Raw genomic sequence first — 17,154 nt, 5'->3', positions numbered from 1 at the left:
GGACACACAGGGATGCACTGGAAGGAACCATAGGGACACACAGGGATGCACTGGAAGGGAACCATAGGGACACACAGGGATGCACTGGAAGGAGCACATGGGGACACACAGGGATGCACTGGAAGGGACCATAGGGACACACAGGGATGCACTGGAAGGGAACCATAGGGACACACAGGGATGCACTGGAAGGAGCACATGGGGACACACAGGGATGCACTGGAAGGGACCATAGGGACACACAGGGATGCACTGGAAGGGAACCATAGGGACACACAGGGATGCACTGGAAGGAACCATAGGGACACACAGGGATGCACTGGAAGGAACCATAGGGACATACAGGGATGCACTGGAAGGGAACCATAGGGACACACAGGGATGCACTGGAAGGGAACCATAGGGACACACAGGGATGCACTGGAAGGAGCCCATAGGGACACACAGGGATGCACTGGAAGGGAACCATGGGACACACAGGGATGCACTGGAAGGGGCTCATGGGGACACACAGGGATGCACTGGAAGGAACCATAGGGACACACAGGGATGCACTGGAAGGGACCATAGGGACACACAGGGATGCACTGGAAGGGAACCATGGGACACACAGGGATGCACTGGAAGGGGCTCATGGGGACACACAGGGATGCACTGGAAGGGAACCATGGGGACACACAGGGATGCACTGGAAGGAGCCCATAGGGACACACAGGGATGCACTGGAAGGAACCATAAGGACACACAGGGATGCACTGGAAGGAACCATAAGGACACACAGGGATGCACTGGAAGGGAACCATAGGGACACACAGGGATGCACTGGAAGGAACCATAAGGACACACAGGGATGCACTGGAAGGAACCATAAGGACACACAGGGATGCACTGGAAGGGCATAGGGACACACAGGGATGCACTGGAAGGAGCCCATAGGGCCACTCTCACCTTCTTGGCCTCCTTCAGCCGCTTCTGCAGCTCCGCCTGCTGCTCCTGCATCTTGCTCTTCCATTCCTGCACCTGCTCCAGTTGGATCTTGTACTTCTCCAGCTCCTTGAGCTTGGCTTTGTCCTCATTGCGCTTCACCTTCAGGGTCTCCAGCTTCTCCTCCAGGTCCCTGACCTGCGCCCGCAGGTTCTCCTCCTCCTGCAGTGCAGAGCAGGTGAGCAGCAGCCATCAGACGGGACCAGAACCCGGCCCCACATCCCCCCCATGGCATCTCCCAGGGCTCAGCCCATCCCTTGCCCCTGCCCCAAACCCTTCCCAAGCTCCGGTTTGAAGCAATGGGAAAACCATGGACAAGGGTTTTAAGGAGCACCAATGGGGCACACATCAGACCCCACAATGGGGACACGGCTCCCACCGGGGGCTGCAGGGTCCCAGTGAGCATCCAGTATAACCCATTCCAGCACCAGGACCTTCCCTCTGCCCCCCCCCACACCCTATGGGTTCTCCCCCACACCCCCCCCCAGCCCCATCATTACCTTTGTGGGTGATGGGACGGGGGGCGCGATGGGGGAGGCCAGGCTGGGGGAGGGGATGATGGGTGCCACCAATGGGGTCTGTGCGGGGGTGCTGGGCTCACTGCTGCTCATCTCCCCCCCCGAGGCCGAGGCCGAGCCCGAGGGTCCTGCTGTGCCACTGGAGGCTGCGGAGCTGGGGGGCCGGGTGGGCTGCAATGGGAGCACATGGGGGGCAGGACAAGGGGGTGATGGTTCCATAGCGATCAGGATACCGGATCTGGGTCCATCATCAGGTGCCAGACCCACACCGCATAGAACCCCACAGTGGGGTGGGTCCCATTCCCAATCCATGCCCCAGGCAGGGACCCCTTCCATGGAGCAGCTGCTCCAAGCCCTGTGTCCAACCTGGCCTTGAGCACTGCCAGGGATGGGGCAGCCACAGCTTCAACCCATTCCCATGTCCCACCTTCACCATGAGCTTCCCTGTACCCCACCCAACCCATCCTGGAGGCAGGAGCTGGGATAAGGGATTCCCTCTGGCTGCAGACCCCCCTGCATCCATCCGGCCCCATCCCATTGCTCATCCCATCGCTCATCCCATCGCTCATCCCATTGCTCATCCCATTGCCCATCCCATCGCTCATCCCATCGCTCATCCCATCGCTCATCCCATTGCTCATCCCACCCATCCCAGCCAGGGATGGAGCAGGGACCTTGTGTCCTGGAGCTCCACAACCTTAAGCACACGGAGATGGGAGCGGAGATGGTTTCACCCCATCCACCTCTGCAGCCACAATAGGACCCAGCAGAGCCCAGCCCCACACCGAGGCCCCAGCAGCACTGGGGGGTCCCACAGCAGCCCCTGCTCTGCCCCCCGGACCCCCAGCTCTGGGTGGGTGAGTTCCCTGCCCCGCTCCCCATGGCTCCCATGCAGCAGGGGCTCAGCACCTCCATCCTCCTGCCCCATAAGCAGCACTGGGCAGGTCCTGCCTGCACTGGGGTCCAGCAGTGCCTCAGAACTGAGCCTGGGATCCTGCAGCTGCAATGGGAAGGGGACGGGAGCTCCATCCCCCCAGGCTCATCCCAGCACCAAACACTGTCCATGGGGCTAAGGCAACGGAGACAGCCTTGTCCCTGCAGCTCCAGGGCTGGAGCCCCTCTCAGTGATGCAGATCCAATAGGAAGCATTGGGAACAGCAGGAGGAAGGAGGTAGCAGTGTAAGAGGGACAGCAAGAGTAAGCTCTCCCACCGGCCTGCCCAGCATCCGGATGCTCCAACCCTCGGAGCTCCGGGTGAGCACCGGGATCCCTATGGAGCTGTGCACAAGTGAGCCAGACATGGATCCAGAGCAGCACATGGCTCCAGAGCAGCTCATCCCTTTGGAACAGCTCATCCCTTTGGAACCTCATCCCCTGTCTGTGTCCCATCCAGACCCGGGTGCAGTGCTGCTCACCTTGGCCCTGCGGGCGGTGCTCTGCAGGCAGCGGAGGCAGAGGAGGGACAGGACAGGACAGGACAGGACAGAACAGGAGGGGACAGGAACAGATCCAGAGCCCACAGGGAGGCAGAGACAGGAGACAAGAGACAAGAGAGGAGCTCCGTTAGTGAGCAGGGAGAGGCACCGAAGGGAGCAGAGCCTGGAGCATCCCTGCAGGCACTGCCCTGAGCCACGGGCTCAGCCGGGACCGGACCGGGATGAGGGCACCGGAGGTGTCCGCACGGGGGCGCTGTGCCCCGGCCCCATTCACACATCATCATCATCATCATCATCCCCCTTTGGTCCCCAGCAGCCCCACACCATGATGCTGCAGCCCCACACCATGATGCTGCAGCCCCACACATTGATGCTGCAGCCCCACACCATGATGCTGCAGCCCCACACCGGGATGCTGCAGCCCCACACCGTGATGCTGCAGCCCCACACTGCGATGCTGCAGCCCCACACCGTGATGCTGCAGCCCCACACTGCGATGCTGCAGCCCCACACCATGATGCTGCAGCCCCACACCGTGATGCTGCAGCCCCACACCGTGATGCTGCAGCCCCACACCGGGATGCTGCAGCCCCACACTGCGATGCTGCAGCCCCACACCATGATGCTGCAGCCCCACACTGCGATGTTGCAGCCCCACACCATGATGCTGCAGCCCCACACCGTGATGCTGCAGCCCCACACCGTGATGCTGCAGCCCCACACCGTGATGCTGCAGCCCCACACCATGATGCTGCAGCCCCACACTGCGATGCTGCAGCCCCACATTGCGATGCTGCAGCCCCACACCGTGATGCTGCAGCCCCACACCGTGATGCTGCAGCCCCACACCGTGATGCTGCAGCCCCACACCGTGATGCTGCAGCCCCACACCATGATGCTGCAGCCCCACACCATGATGCTGCAGCCCCACACCAGGATGCTGCAGCCCCAGGCTCTGCTTCCCCTTCCGGACACAGCCCCATGCACAGCACCCGACCCCCCCTTGATCCCATTACCTCATTAAAGGGCTGAGGAGCAGAGGATCAATAAACCTCCACATGACCCCATAGGATTGAGGCACTTAAAGCCCATCAGCAGCTGCTCAGAGCCTGCAGCCACAGGCAGAGCCACAGCACAGCTCCCATCACCCCATTGCTCCCCAGCACCCACAGCCGTGTCCATACTCCCACCCAAACCCCATTAAAAGCCCTTCCAGCTGCTTCCTTCCTGCTTCACCAGCACCAACTCCTGCATGATCCTATATCCTGCTCTGTTCACTTCCAGCCCTTCCCAACAGCCTGTGCTCATCCTTCCGATGCCACCTCCCAGAGCATCTCCTGGTGCCAGGATCTGCCTTGGGATGGCCACAGGAGCTCAAGGCCCTCAGACAAGCACGGGGTGATTGAGGAGCAGGGGAAGGCTCCTCAGGAGCATCCTTGGGGGTTCTAATAGGGCTAGACAGGGATTGCATTGGGTGGCACCAAAGAGCTCAGCTCAGTCTCCCCTAGGGCAGGTTCAAGCCATTCCCCTTGGCCTGTCCCTACATCCCTTGTCCCAAGCCCCTCTCCAGGTTCCCTGCAGCCCCTTTAGGCACTGGAGCTGCTCTCAGGTCCATCCCATCTCCAGCACAGCTCAGTGCTGTCCACCACAGCAACAGCAGCCCCTGAGCCCTGCCCCACAGGCCATGGGGTGAGCACTGGCCAAGGAGCATCCTGCCCAGCTCAAACCACACCAGACCCTGCCAAGGAGGGGGAAAGCTCTTGGTAACCTCTAAAAGCCATCGAGGGTCAGTGCCAGCACTGATGCTGGTGCCATTGGGCTCTGCTGCCACATGCAAGGGTACTCTGGTCCTCTATGGAACATCATTGAGCCATGGAACAGGTTGGGTTGGAAGGGACCTTAAAGCTCCTCCTGCTCCAGCCCTGGGGCAGGGACACCTCCACTGGAGCAGCTGCTCCAAGGCATGTGGAGCCCATGAGGCGCTGAGCTGGCAGCTCCATGATCCTGGTCAGCAGCTCCTGGTATAGCAGAGGATGCTCCAGCTCCAAGATCCTGGTCAGCAGCTCCTGGTACAGCAGAGGATGCTCCAGCTCCAAGATCCTGGTCAGCAGCTCCTGGCACAGCAGAGGATGCTCCAGCTCCAAGATCCTGGCTCAGCAGCTCCTGGCACAGCAGAGGATGCTCCTGCAGGGATCCCACTGCTCCATCATCCTCTGGTACAGCAGAGGATGCTCCAGCTCCATGATCCCTGGATCAGCAGCTCCTGGCACAGCAGAGGATACTCCAGCAGGGATCCCGATGCTCCATCATCCTCTTCCTTGGAGCCAAACCCTCCTGCACGCTCCAGGCTCTGGTTCCTCCTGGATCCCAGGATGCTCCACACCTCCAGCTGCAGCTCTTCCCAATGGCACCAGGTGTTCCTGATGCTGTGTAATGGTGCTGCTGGGTGGCCTGATCCAATCCTGGCTCCCCCGGTGGGTCCGGAGCTGGGGAACAGTGGGTCCGGAGCCAGGGAACAGTGGGTCCGGAGCTGGGGAACAGTGGGTCCGGAGCCAGGGAACAGTGGGTCCGGAGCTGGGGAACAGTGGGTCCGGAGCCGGGGAACAGTGGGTCCGGAGCAGGGAACAGTGGGTCCGGAGCTGGGGAACAGTGGGTCCGGAGCCAGGGAACAGTGGGTCCGGAGCTGGGGAACAGTGGGTCCGGAGCAGGCAGACTTGGGAACAAACTCTGCTCCTGGGCACCAGTAACTGTCTATGGTGGGGACAGCATCACCCGTGTCCAATGTGGGGCTGCAGATCCTGGTCCTGCCCATCCCTCTTGGCTTGGTTCTGCTCCGAGTGTGGGGTCTCGATCCAGACTGGGTCATGGATCACTGCAGGGTGTGAGCCACTGGTGTGAGCCACTGGTGTGAACCCACTGGTGTGAGCCCACTGGTGTGAGCCCACTGGTGTGAGCCACTGATGTGAACCCACTGGTGTGAGCCACTGGTGTGAACCCACTGGTGTGAGCCACTGGTGTGAACCCACTGGTGTGAACCCACTGGTGTGAACCCACTGGTGTGAGCCACTGGTGTGAGCCACTGGTGTGAACCCACTGGTGTGAGCCACTGGTGTGAACCCACTGGTGTGAACCCACTGGTGTGAGCCCACTGGTGTGAGCCACTGGTGTGAACCCACTGGTGTGAGCCACTGGTGTGAGCCCACTGGTGTGAACCCACTGGTGTGAGCCCACTGGTGTGAGCCACTGGTGTGAACCCACTGGTGTGAGCTCACTGGTGTGAACCCACTGGTGTGAACCCACTGGTGTGAGCCCACTGGTGTGAGCCACTGGTGTGAACCCACTGGTGTGAGCTCACTGGTGTGAGCTCACTGGTGTGAACCCACTGGTGTGAACCCACTGGTGTGAGCTCACTGGTGTGAACCCACTGGTGTGAACCCACTGGTGTGAACCCACTGGTGTGAACCCTCCTCAGCAGCAGGATGGGCCCTGCCTCATGGGCAGCATCTGGAGCCTTCTGATGCAGGCCAGAGCTCCCCAGGCTGGGATGCGGCTGCAGAACATCCCCTGCACCCCAGAGGGCTCCCAGCAGCTCCAGCATCAACCCAGTGATGGGCAGGAACCAAACCCTGATGGCACCAGCACAAGGACACGTCCTGGGGGCTCCTCCTTGATGGCATCAATGCTACAGATGGGGGTGCATGTTAAGCACCTGTACGTGTGCTCCCTCTGATCCTGGGTATAGGGAAGGAGCCAGGCAGCAGGATTGGATCCAGGGGTGCTCTGCTCTGTTCCCCTCTACCAGATGGGTGCTGAGCCCGGTGCTGATCCCGAGGGCAGGATTGGACCCAGCGGTGCTCCAGTCTGTTCCCCTCTGCCAGATGGGTGCTGAGCCCGGTGCTGAGCCCGAGGGCAGCAGGATTGGATCCAGCGGTGCTCCAGTCTGTTCCCCATGCCGGATGGTGCTGAGCCCGGTGCTGATCCCTGTGCCCCAGCACCAGTGGAACTTCGCATCCGGAGGTGGATTCAGCAGCAGCTCAAGGAGTAATCCCATAGAGAAGCATTCCCTGTTCCGGGTGAGCTCATGGAGCTAAATCCGGCGCTGCTGTCAGCTGCTCTGGAGCCTCCTCCCTGCACAGCACGGGCAGAGCTGCAGCCCTGCTCCAGCACCATCACTGCCTGCTTCCCATGGGGAAAACCTTGGGATCCTCCTCGAGCTGCTCCTCACGTCCTGCAGGGGCTGCAGATACACCCGATGGACGCACCGGGCTCGGGGGGGGGGCAGACACAGCCCTGGGGGTGCTGAGAGCATCGGGGGGGCAGACACAGCCATGGGGATGCTGAGAGCATCGGGGGGGGGCAGACACAGCCATGGGGATGCTGAGAGCATCGGGGGGTGCAGACACAGCCATGGGGATGCTGAGAGCATCGGGGGGTGCAGACACAGCCATGGGGATGCTGAGAGCATCGGGGGGTGCAGATACAGCCATGGGGATGCTGAGAGCAGCTCTGGGGGTGCAGACACAGCCCTGGGGATGCTGAGAGCATCGGGGGGGGGCAGACACAGACATGGGGATGCTGAGAGCAGCTCTGGGGGTGCAGACACAGCCCTGGGGATGCTGAGAGCATCGGGGGGTGCAGATACAGCCCTGGGGATGCTGAGAGCATCGGGGGGTGCAGACACAGCCATGGGGGTGCTGAGAGCATCGGGGGGTGCAGACACAGCCCTGGGGATGCTGAGAGCATCGGGGGGTGCAGACACAGCCCTGGAGGTGCTGAGAGCATCGGGGGGGACAGACACAGCCATGGGGGTGCTGAGAGCATCGGGGGGGGCAGACACAGCCATGGGGGTGCTGAGAGCATCGGGGGGTGCAGACACAGCCATGGGGGTGCTGAGAGCATCGGGGGGTGCAGACACAGCCATGGGGATGCTGAGAGCATCGGGGGGTGCAGACACAGCCCTGGGGATGCTGAGAGCATCGGGGGGTGCAGACACAGCCATGGGGATGCTGAGGGCAGCTCTGGGGGCACAGACACAGCCATGGGGATGCTGAGAGCATCGGGGGGTGCAGACACAGCCCTGGAGGTGCTGAGAGCATCGGGGGGGGCAGACACAGCCATGGGGGTGCTGAGAGCATCGGGGGGGGCAGACACAGCCATGGGGGTGCTGAGAGCATCGGGGGGTGCAGACACAGCCATGGGGGTGCTGAGAGCATCGGGGGGTGCAGACACAGCCATGGGGATGCTGAGAGCATCGGGGGGTGCAGACACAGCCCTGGGGATGCTGAGAGCATCGGGGGGTGCAGACACAGCCATGGGGATGCTGAGGGCAGCTCTGGGGGCACAGACACAGCCATGGGGATGCTGAGAGCATCGGGGGGTGCAGACACAGCCATGGGGGTGCTGAGAGCATCGGGGGGGGCAGACACAGCCCTGGGGGTGCTGAGAGCATCGGGGGGGGCAGATACAGCCATGGGGATGCTGAGAGCAGCTCTGGGGGTGCAGACACAGCCATGGGGGTGCTGAGAGCATCGGGGGGTGCAGACACAGCCATGGGGATGCTGAGAGCATCGGGGGGTGCAGACACAGCCATGGGGATGCTGAGAGCAGCTCTGGGGGTGCAGACACAGCCCTGGGGATGCTGAGAGCATCGGGGGGGGCAGACACAGCCATGGGGATGCTGAGAGCATCGGGGGGTGCAGACACAGCCATGGGGGTGCTGAGAGCATCGGGGGGGGCAGACACAGCCATGGGGGTGCTGAGAGCATCGGGGGGTGCAGACACAGCCATGGGGATGCTGAGAGCAGCTCTGGGGGTGCAGACACAGCCCTGGGGATGCTGAGAGCAGCTCTGGGGGTGCAGATACAGCCATGGGGATGCTCAGAGCAGCTCTGATGCAGACACAGCCCCGGGGATGCCGACAGCAGCACCGGGCCCGGTTCCCGTCGCTACGGTGCAGAATGACGGTGTTACGGACACGGAAGATGCAGGAGGCAGCTCCGGCTCCGCCGCTGCGGCTGCCGCAGGCACGGGCGATGGCACCGCCGGGATTCGGGAATGCTGCTGCTTCCTCACCCAGCATCCCCCCCCAGCATCCATCCCCCCCCCCCCCCCAGCATCAACCGGGACCGGGAGCGGCTCAGCCCCGGTGCATCCCGCAGCATCCCCATGGAACGAACGCGAACCGGGGGCGGGGGGGGGTGCGGAGCCGGTGCGGAGCCGGTGCGGATCGTACCTTCCGGAGCGCCGGGGCCTGCCTCATCCTGCCTGAGCGAGCCGCGACCGGCGGCGGACACCGGGGAACGGCTGCGGCACCGGAGCCTACGGCGGAGCGGGGGGCCCGGCCCGCAGGCACCGGAGCCTGCAGCCGCCGCCGGTCATGACATCACGGGCGCTCTCCGCCCGCACCGGGGGATGCTCAGCACCGCCCCGGTGCGGCCCCGCCGAGCTCCGGTCCTGCCGCAGGGCGATGGAGCCGGGGAGCGGAGCACGGAGCGGAGCACGGAGCGGGGCACGGAGCTGAGCTCGGGGCTGCAGCGCACGGACCGAGCCCATGGATGGGGATGAAGGGACCGTGAAGATGCCCCTTAAAGGGACCCCTCCATATGCACCTCCCCTGCAGGAGCCTCCTCTCCTCCATCCTTGCTCTGAAAGCCATTTCCGCTCCATAGGGATGCTCTTCCCACACCCACTGCTCAGGGTTCCCATTGCCAACAGCATCTGCAGCCCTGCTCCATGGGGATGCTCTTCCAACACCCACTGCTCAGGGTTCCCATTGCCACAGTGTCTGCAGCCCCACTCCATGGGGATGCTCTCCAACACCCATTGCTCAGGGTTCCCATTGCCACAGCGTCTGCAGCCCTGCTCCATGGGGATGGAGCCTGTGGATGGCACCTGAAGGTCTGCACCAGTCTCACCCTAACATAAACCCACTGTGGGAGCTGAGCATCATCTCTGACCCAAACATCTCCATCCCTGGTGCTCTGCCCGCTCTGAAGACCAATGGAGATGATGGGCAGCAGCAGCACCACGTGTGCCATGGCAGGAACCGAACCCTTTGTCACCCCTTGGTGCATCAGTCACCCCAAAGCCCTTGGGGTGCCCAAAAGGCACTCGGTGCTCCCAGTTCAGGTGCTGGCCACCATCAGCTGGGGCTCCATCACACATTAGAGCTGATGAGTGGTGGTTGAGGACAGTCTTTGGGTCAATGGGATGGATGCTCTCCATGTGGGAAGCTGTCATCTGGATTCCCCCGGCTGAAAGACAGAATTCCCTGTGCCGAAGGGGCATTCCAATGGGATGATTCTTCTGCCCCAAGGTCAGATCCAGCCTTGATCCATCCATCTCCAGCACCTGAAGCACTGCCTGAGGCCCAATAGATGGTGCATGGCTGCAGCGGTTGCACTGCAGGAGCACTGCTCTTGCATCCACTCCATCAGCACACCAGTGACAACCGGAGACCCCCAGGGTGCTGGGGGGTGTCAGGATGGGTCTGTGGGTCCTCCAGGAGCCTCCAAGTCCTGAGCTTTGGTTTGGTTTTAAGCAGTGCAATTCCTCCAACGCCTCCAGTACCATGGAATAGCCTCAGTACCAGCCATAGCCTCCAGTACCATGGAATAGCCTCAGTACCAGCCATAGCCTCCAGTACCATGGAACCAGCAGCTCAAACACGTGGCTGGGCGCATGTCCCCAAAGGAGTCAGGATTATGGAGCAAGCCATAGAGCAAACAGGGATCCCACAACAACACCCACTGCAGGAGGCAAGGCCTCCATTGCTTCTACCACCTCCATCATCTTCCCCACTGGCAGAGGTCCCTCCCTGGGATCACGGGTGAAGCATCCATCCTGCATCCACATCCAGCATGGAACCTCTTGGTCCCAGGACCCAACACCAGGCACTGGAGCTGCTCTCAGGTCTCCCCTTCAGGATCCATCTCCTCCCCAGGCTGGACCAGCCCAGCTCCCAGCCTGGCTCCAGGGATGGGGATGCTCCTGCTGCAGGTTCGGACACAGCTTTAAGGCTCTGGAAGCTGTGGGTGGCCATGGATGGAGCCGTCCCCTCCACCTGCAGCTCCAGCCATGACCCAAACATGTGCTGCCCATTGCCAAACAGCACCCGGATCGTGGTGCTGAGCCCTTCCCTCCCCATGGAGCTCCCATGGATGCTGAGGAGCACCAGGGATGCTGCAGCTCTGAGGAACCAGCTCCTCCTCAATGCACATCTCTGCTTCCCGAATCCAGGACAGATCCTTCCCTCAGCCAGGATCCAACACACACCAGATGGGGCAGCCATGAACCTATGGAGCTGCTCTGTGAGCAGAGCAGGATGAGAACTGGAATTCCAGGATGGAAACGCAGCCGGAGCCGCTTCAGAGCTGGTCCTTGAGCACCTTCAGTGCTGTGGAAGAGAAGCTGCTCATCATACAGTGTGTGAAGGGACAGGAGCCTTCAGAAGCTGCTCATCATACAGTGTGTGAAGGGACAGGAGCCTTCAGAAGCTGCTCATCATACAGTGTGTGAAGGGACAGGAGCCTTCAGCATCCTCACAGGCAATGGGATTGTGGAATCACATCCAGTGCGGAGCAGGAGCATCCTGGTGCTGCCAGGGTTAACCAGGCCCCTTCCCATGTGGTGCCAGATGCTGCTCCCATGGCCCTTCCTTGAGGAACAGCAACCCCAGCCTATGGCACAGACCCTGCCACAGTCCCTTCCTTTGGAAGGAAAGCGTCCGGGAGCAGATGGCTCCGTGCTCCCATTGGGATGAATGGGCCATCTGCTCCCAGCCAGAGCTGCATCACCACAGGCCATGGATGGGGGACACAAGAGTGGTATCAACACCCCCAGGGAGGGCTGAAGCCTGATGGAGCTCCAGCTCCGGCACAGGGAATGCCGGTTGGGATGCTGGAAGGAACAGGAATGCTCCTGGAGATGGACACAGGCAATTGAGACCCAGCAGGATCCCACTGCAGCAGAGACAGGCGCAGGCAGCCGAGCACCAGCCTGGGCAGCACAGAGAACCCATCCACCTCCAGAAGTGAGCAGGGAACCAGGCAGGGATGAGCCAGGAGCATCCAACCACGCTCCAGAACCACAGGGTCCATACAGCAGCCACAGCCTCACTGCTCCGGTGAGCCCAGAGGCAGGCACAGACTCGAGGCCAGCAGAGGATGTTCTCTGGTGAGCCCCATCTGGCACCAGGGATGCTCCCAAGGCGCTTACCGGCTATTTTAACACACCAAGAGCTGCCCTAAGCTCTCAGATGAGGATTTACCTGCTGAGCACTGGGCTATTCTGGGTGCTGTCAATGCACTGAGGTTCCCATGAGCTGCTGCAGGGGACTGGGAGCTCCCAGGCTCCCTAAGGGCTGAAGCTGCATCCTCAGCAGGATGGATCCATCCGACCCCATCTCCAAGGCCCTGCAGAGCTGCAGCTCTGAGCCGGGGCCAGCTCCTCACCTGCACCATTCCCATGGGCAGGAGCTGCACTGGGATCACAGCCACAGCCAGAACTGCACACGGAAGGAAAGGCACATCCAGAACAGCACCAAGGAGCAGCAGGTACCACACTGCACCCTCCTGTCACACTCAGACGGGGTCTGCTTCTCTCCTCTCCCATGGCAACATCTCCATGGCAAAGAGCATCCCCATGGCAAGAGCCAAAGGTGGGATGAGGAATCCCTGCCGAGCCCCTGCAGCTTCAGCTCAGGGTGGTAATAAGGGACAGGAAAGCTGTGGGGCTGGGGAATGCCATGGACAGGCTGGATGGGGCAGCTGCAGCCCAAGGTGAGGACAGGTCCCAACCTGGGACCTCCTGCAAGCCCAGAGCCCATTCCTGGGCAGCGCAGATGCTGCTCCCAGCTCTGGGGCTAGTTCCTTACCCCAGGGGTGAACCAGTGCTCATCTATGGGGTAAAACTGCTCCTGAGAACCAGCAAATCAACCAGGGTGGAAAGAGCTCCAGGATCACCCAATCCAACCATTCCCAGTCCAACCATTCCCAGTCCAACCATTCCCAGTCCAACCATTCCCAGTCCAACCATTCCCAGTCCAACCATTCCCAGTCCAACCATTCCCACCCCTGCCCCATGGCACTGAGAGCAGCATCCTCAGCTCTGTCCAACCCCTGCAGGGCCGGTGCCTGCAGCCCTGCCCTGGGCAGCCTGTTCCAATGCCTGAGCACCCTGTGGGGCAGGAATTGTTCCTCAGCTCCATCTAAACCTGCCCTGGTGCAGCTTGAGGCCGGTTCCTCTTGTCCCATCCCTTGTTCCTTGGGAGCAGAGCCCAGCCCCTCCTGGCTCCATCCTCCTGCAGGCACTTGGAGGAGCCATCAGGTCCCCCCTGAGCCTTCTCTTCTCCATCTGAACCCCCCAGCTCCCTCAGCCCTTCCCCATCTCTTGTGCTCCAGGCCCTGCACCAGCTCCATTCCCTTCTATGGCCCCATCCAGCCCCTCAAGGTCTCTGGTGCTGAGCACAGGATTCGGGATGCTCAGCATTAGGGGCACCGCAGCAGAGCCCCACAGGGCTCAGGGATGGTGATGGGTGACGGGTGATGGGTGATGGGTGAGGGAAGGCTCCCACCGCTCCCAGACCCCAATGGGTGCAGGCAGTGCATGCAGTGGGCAGCATGCAGCGGGTGGATGGAGGCACGGGGGCCATGGGATGTGGTGGTGGCTCCATGCAGCCGCAGGCAGGGATACAGCAGGGGCCATGGGATGCGCGCAGGGGAGGGATGACGCGCAGGGGCGGGGATGCGCACAGGGGCCATGGGATGCGCGCAGGGGCGGGGAGGCGCAAAGGGGCGGGGATGCGCGCACGGACACGGATGCGTGCACGGACACGGATACGCGCACGGGCAGGGTGCGTGCATGGACACGGACACGCGCACGGGCAGGGTGCGTGCATGGACACGGACACGCGCACGCGCAGGGGTGCGTGCATGGACAGATGCGTGCATGGACACGGATACGCGCACGGACACGGGTGCGCGCACGGGCAGGGGTGCGTGCATGGACACGGATACGTGCATGGACACGGACACCACCTTTTTCGGTTTCACTCCGCGCTGCGTGAGGAGGGAACAAGAGGCACAAGGTTAGAGCTGAGTCACATCGGGGGGGGGAGGACCAAAGGAGGCACCGACCCCAGCAGGAAGGAATCCACCCGGGAGAGCATCATGTGTATGAAGCCTCAATGGGGCTCACCCTGAACCCCTCATCCGGCTCCCGGGGGATCCTTGGATGCCCCCAAAGGGAAGCAGATCCCCTCAATGGCTCCCTCAAGGACCCCAAACACGGCTCGGACGCTCCGCAGGGAAGAGGCTGCTCCTGTACCTCACACATGGAACCACATCTCCCCCTTGTCCCGGCCCTGCAGGAGCACACACACAACCAGCACCTGCCAGGACCGGGATGCTCTCACTGGACCCATTTCCCATACACCAACCCAAGCGGATGCCCCAGAGCATCAGAGCTCATCACACAGCAGCATCTCCAGCCCAGAGGAGCATCAGGGAGCTCCATGGACCAGAACATCCCATTCCAGCAGTGCCAGCACCAAACTCCCAACCTCTGACAGTGAAAACCATGGTAACTGTGGTAACAGAGGTTACTGATAACAGAGGTTACTGATAACAGAGGTAACTGATAACAAAGGTTACTGATAACAGAGGTAACCGATAACAGAGGTAACTGATACAGGGTAACGGTGATAACTGGTGCTGATGGACAGGAGGTACCACTGCTCTTCCACCTGGGCATCCCTAACCCTTCCACACACAAAAGCCCTTTGGTTCATCTCTCCTACAGCCTCCCAGTGTGAGCAGCACCATTCCTTCCAACACTCGGTGATCCCTCCTGCAGCCTTGACACTGGGACAGGGACACGGGGACAGTGACACCAGGACAGGGACACCAGGACAGGGACACCGGGACAGGGACACCGGCAGTACCACAGACCCACAACAGGACAGGCCCCTCATCCCACATCCCACCCGGCAGCAAAAGGCATTCCCGGGATCCCCACATCCCACTGGTACAAGGAGGGATCTCCCTCCCCACCTGTGTTGGATGAGGCTCCTGACCTGTGGGTACAATGGAGCTGCTGATCCCGGGATACACCCGGTTCCCACCCCACAGACACACTCACCACCACCATTCCCGGTGTCCGGAACGCGGTATTCCCTGGACTAACCCCCACCAGCTCCTGCCTGCAGCCACAGCAGCTCAGGACTGGTACCTGCTCCCCCTTGTGCATCCCTTGGGATGCAGCCATCCCAGCCGGACACAACCTGCACCCGGCTGTGCCTCTGGGATTCCCGGATCCAGACCCACATCCCAAGCTGGATGCAGGATGTCCGGTCATTCCCTGCAGGAGCACAGCCAGGAGCTGCCATTGAACCAGATAGAGCTGAGGTACAGGAGCTGTTGGGGTTATCCCATTTCCAGGCCTTGTTCCCAGGAGGAAAAGCACTTTTCCAGGTTTATTATGGAGCATTGAACTGGAAACGGCTTCACCAGGACTGGGGCTGGAAACAGCATCACTGGGCACAGGGTGTGTGCCCACGGCTGCAGTGCTCCTGCGGCACAGCTCAGCTGCAGTGATACCAGTGACACCAGTGACTGCACTGACTGCAGTGACTGCAGTGACACCAGTGACACCAGTGACCGGAGCCAGCCTGCCCAGCCATGACACCAGTGACACCAGTGTCCCCAGTGACCAGAGCCAGCCTCCCAGCCCTGACCCCAGTGACACCAGTGACACCAGTGACACCAGTGACCGGAGCCAGCCTCCCAGCCCTGCCCCCAGCCCCTCCCAGTTACCGCGGGCTCAGCACTCACCAGTTTGCTGCCTTTGGTGGCATCCATGGAGTCTGCAAAGAGAAACCAGGACAGAACCATCACGTTGGCTCCAGCACCACATGAAGGGACATGGAGGGAGGGGGAGAGCAGAGGCTGGGACAGAGCTGGGAGCAGGGCAGGAGGGAGAGGGAGGAACCACAGCAGGGGTGGGATGAAGGAGCTTAAATCCCATCCAGCTCCAACCCCTTCCACTGGAGCAGCTGCTCCAAGCCCCTGTGTCCAACCTGGCCTTGAGCACTGCCAGGGATGGGGCAGCCACAGCTGCTCCATTCAACCCCTTCCAATGTCCCCCCCTTCCCTGTATCCCATTCATGTCCCCTCGGGCAGGTTCAAGCCATTCCCATTGCCCTGTCCCTACAGGCCCTTGTCCCAAGCCCCTCTCCTGGTTCCTGCAGCCCCTTTGGCCCTGCTGCTGCTCCGAGGGCTCCATGGGGGCAGAGGCAGGAGGCTCTGAGCACCCCAGCACCGAAGCACCGGAGCCTCCTCCAGCACACAGCACCCACAGCATCACCCACAGCAGCACCCACAGCATCACCTACAGCAGCACCCACAGCAGCACCCACAGCATCACCCACAGCAGCACCCACAGCATCACCCACAGCAGCACCCACAGCAGCACCCACAGCAGCACCCACAGCATCACCCACAGCATCACCCACAGCAGCACCCACAGCAGCACCCACAGCAGCACCCACAGCGTCACCCACAGCATCACCCACAGCAGCACCCACAGCAGCACCCACAGCAGCACCCACAGCAGCACCCACAGCAGCACCCACAGCATCACCCACAGCAGCACCCACAGCAGCAGCACCCACAGCAGCACCCACAGCATCACCCACAGCAGCACCCACAGCATCACCCACAGCATAACCCACAGCAGCACCCACAGCAGCACCCACAGCATCACCCACAGCATCACCCACAGCAGCACCCACAGCAGCACCCACAGCATCACCCGCAGCAGCACCCACAGCAGCACCCACAGCAGCACCCACAGCAGCACCCACAGCAGCACCCACAGCAGCATCACCCACAGCAGCACCCACAGCAGCACCCACAGCAGCACCCACAGCATCACCCACAGCAGCACCCACAGCATCACCCACAGCATCACCCACAGCAGCACCCACAGCATCACCCACAGCAGCACCCACAGCAGCACCCACAGCATCACCCACAGCAGCACCCACAGCAGCACCCACAGCATCACCCACAGCATCACCCACAGCAGCACCCACAGCAGCACCCACAGCATCACCCACAGCATCACCCACAGCATCACCCACAGCAGCACCCACAGCATCACCCACAGCATCACCCACAGCAGCACCCACAGCAGCACCCACTGTGGGGTGGGGGAGC

General features: G+C 61.8%; 1 protein-coding gene across 2 annotated transcripts in view; it reads right to left on the bottom strand.

The window, feature by feature from the left end:
• The window catches only part of DCTN1 (dynactin subunit 1), a 47,639-nt gene that overhangs the window by 17,750 nt on the left and 12,735 nt on the right, over positions 1 to 17,154 (bottom strand). For both annotated transcript variants that reach the window (XM_034064552.1, XM_034064551.1), the window contains exons 4-6: positions 15,769 to 15,800; positions 1,485 to 1,673; positions 949 to 1,146 (exon numbers count right to left, since the gene is read on the bottom strand). In XM_034064552.1, coding sequence (XP_033920443.1) covers positions 949 to 1,146; positions 1,485 to 1,673; positions 15,769 to 15,800 — 419 coding nt within the window. The remainder of the gene's footprint in view (positions 1 to 948; positions 1,147 to 1,484; positions 1,674 to 15,768; positions 15,801 to 17,154) is intronic.

The sequence above is a fragment of the Melopsittacus undulatus genome, chromosome 7, assembly GCF_012275295.1.
Source record: "Melopsittacus undulatus isolate bMelUnd1 chromosome 7, bMelUnd1.mat.Z, whole genome shotgun sequence".
Lineage (NCBI taxonomy): Eukaryota > Metazoa > Chordata > Aves > Psittaciformes > Psittaculidae > Melopsittacus > Melopsittacus undulatus.
The sequence above is the reverse complement of the archived record's forward strand: the minus strand, read 5'-3'. Positions and strand labels throughout refer to the sequence as shown.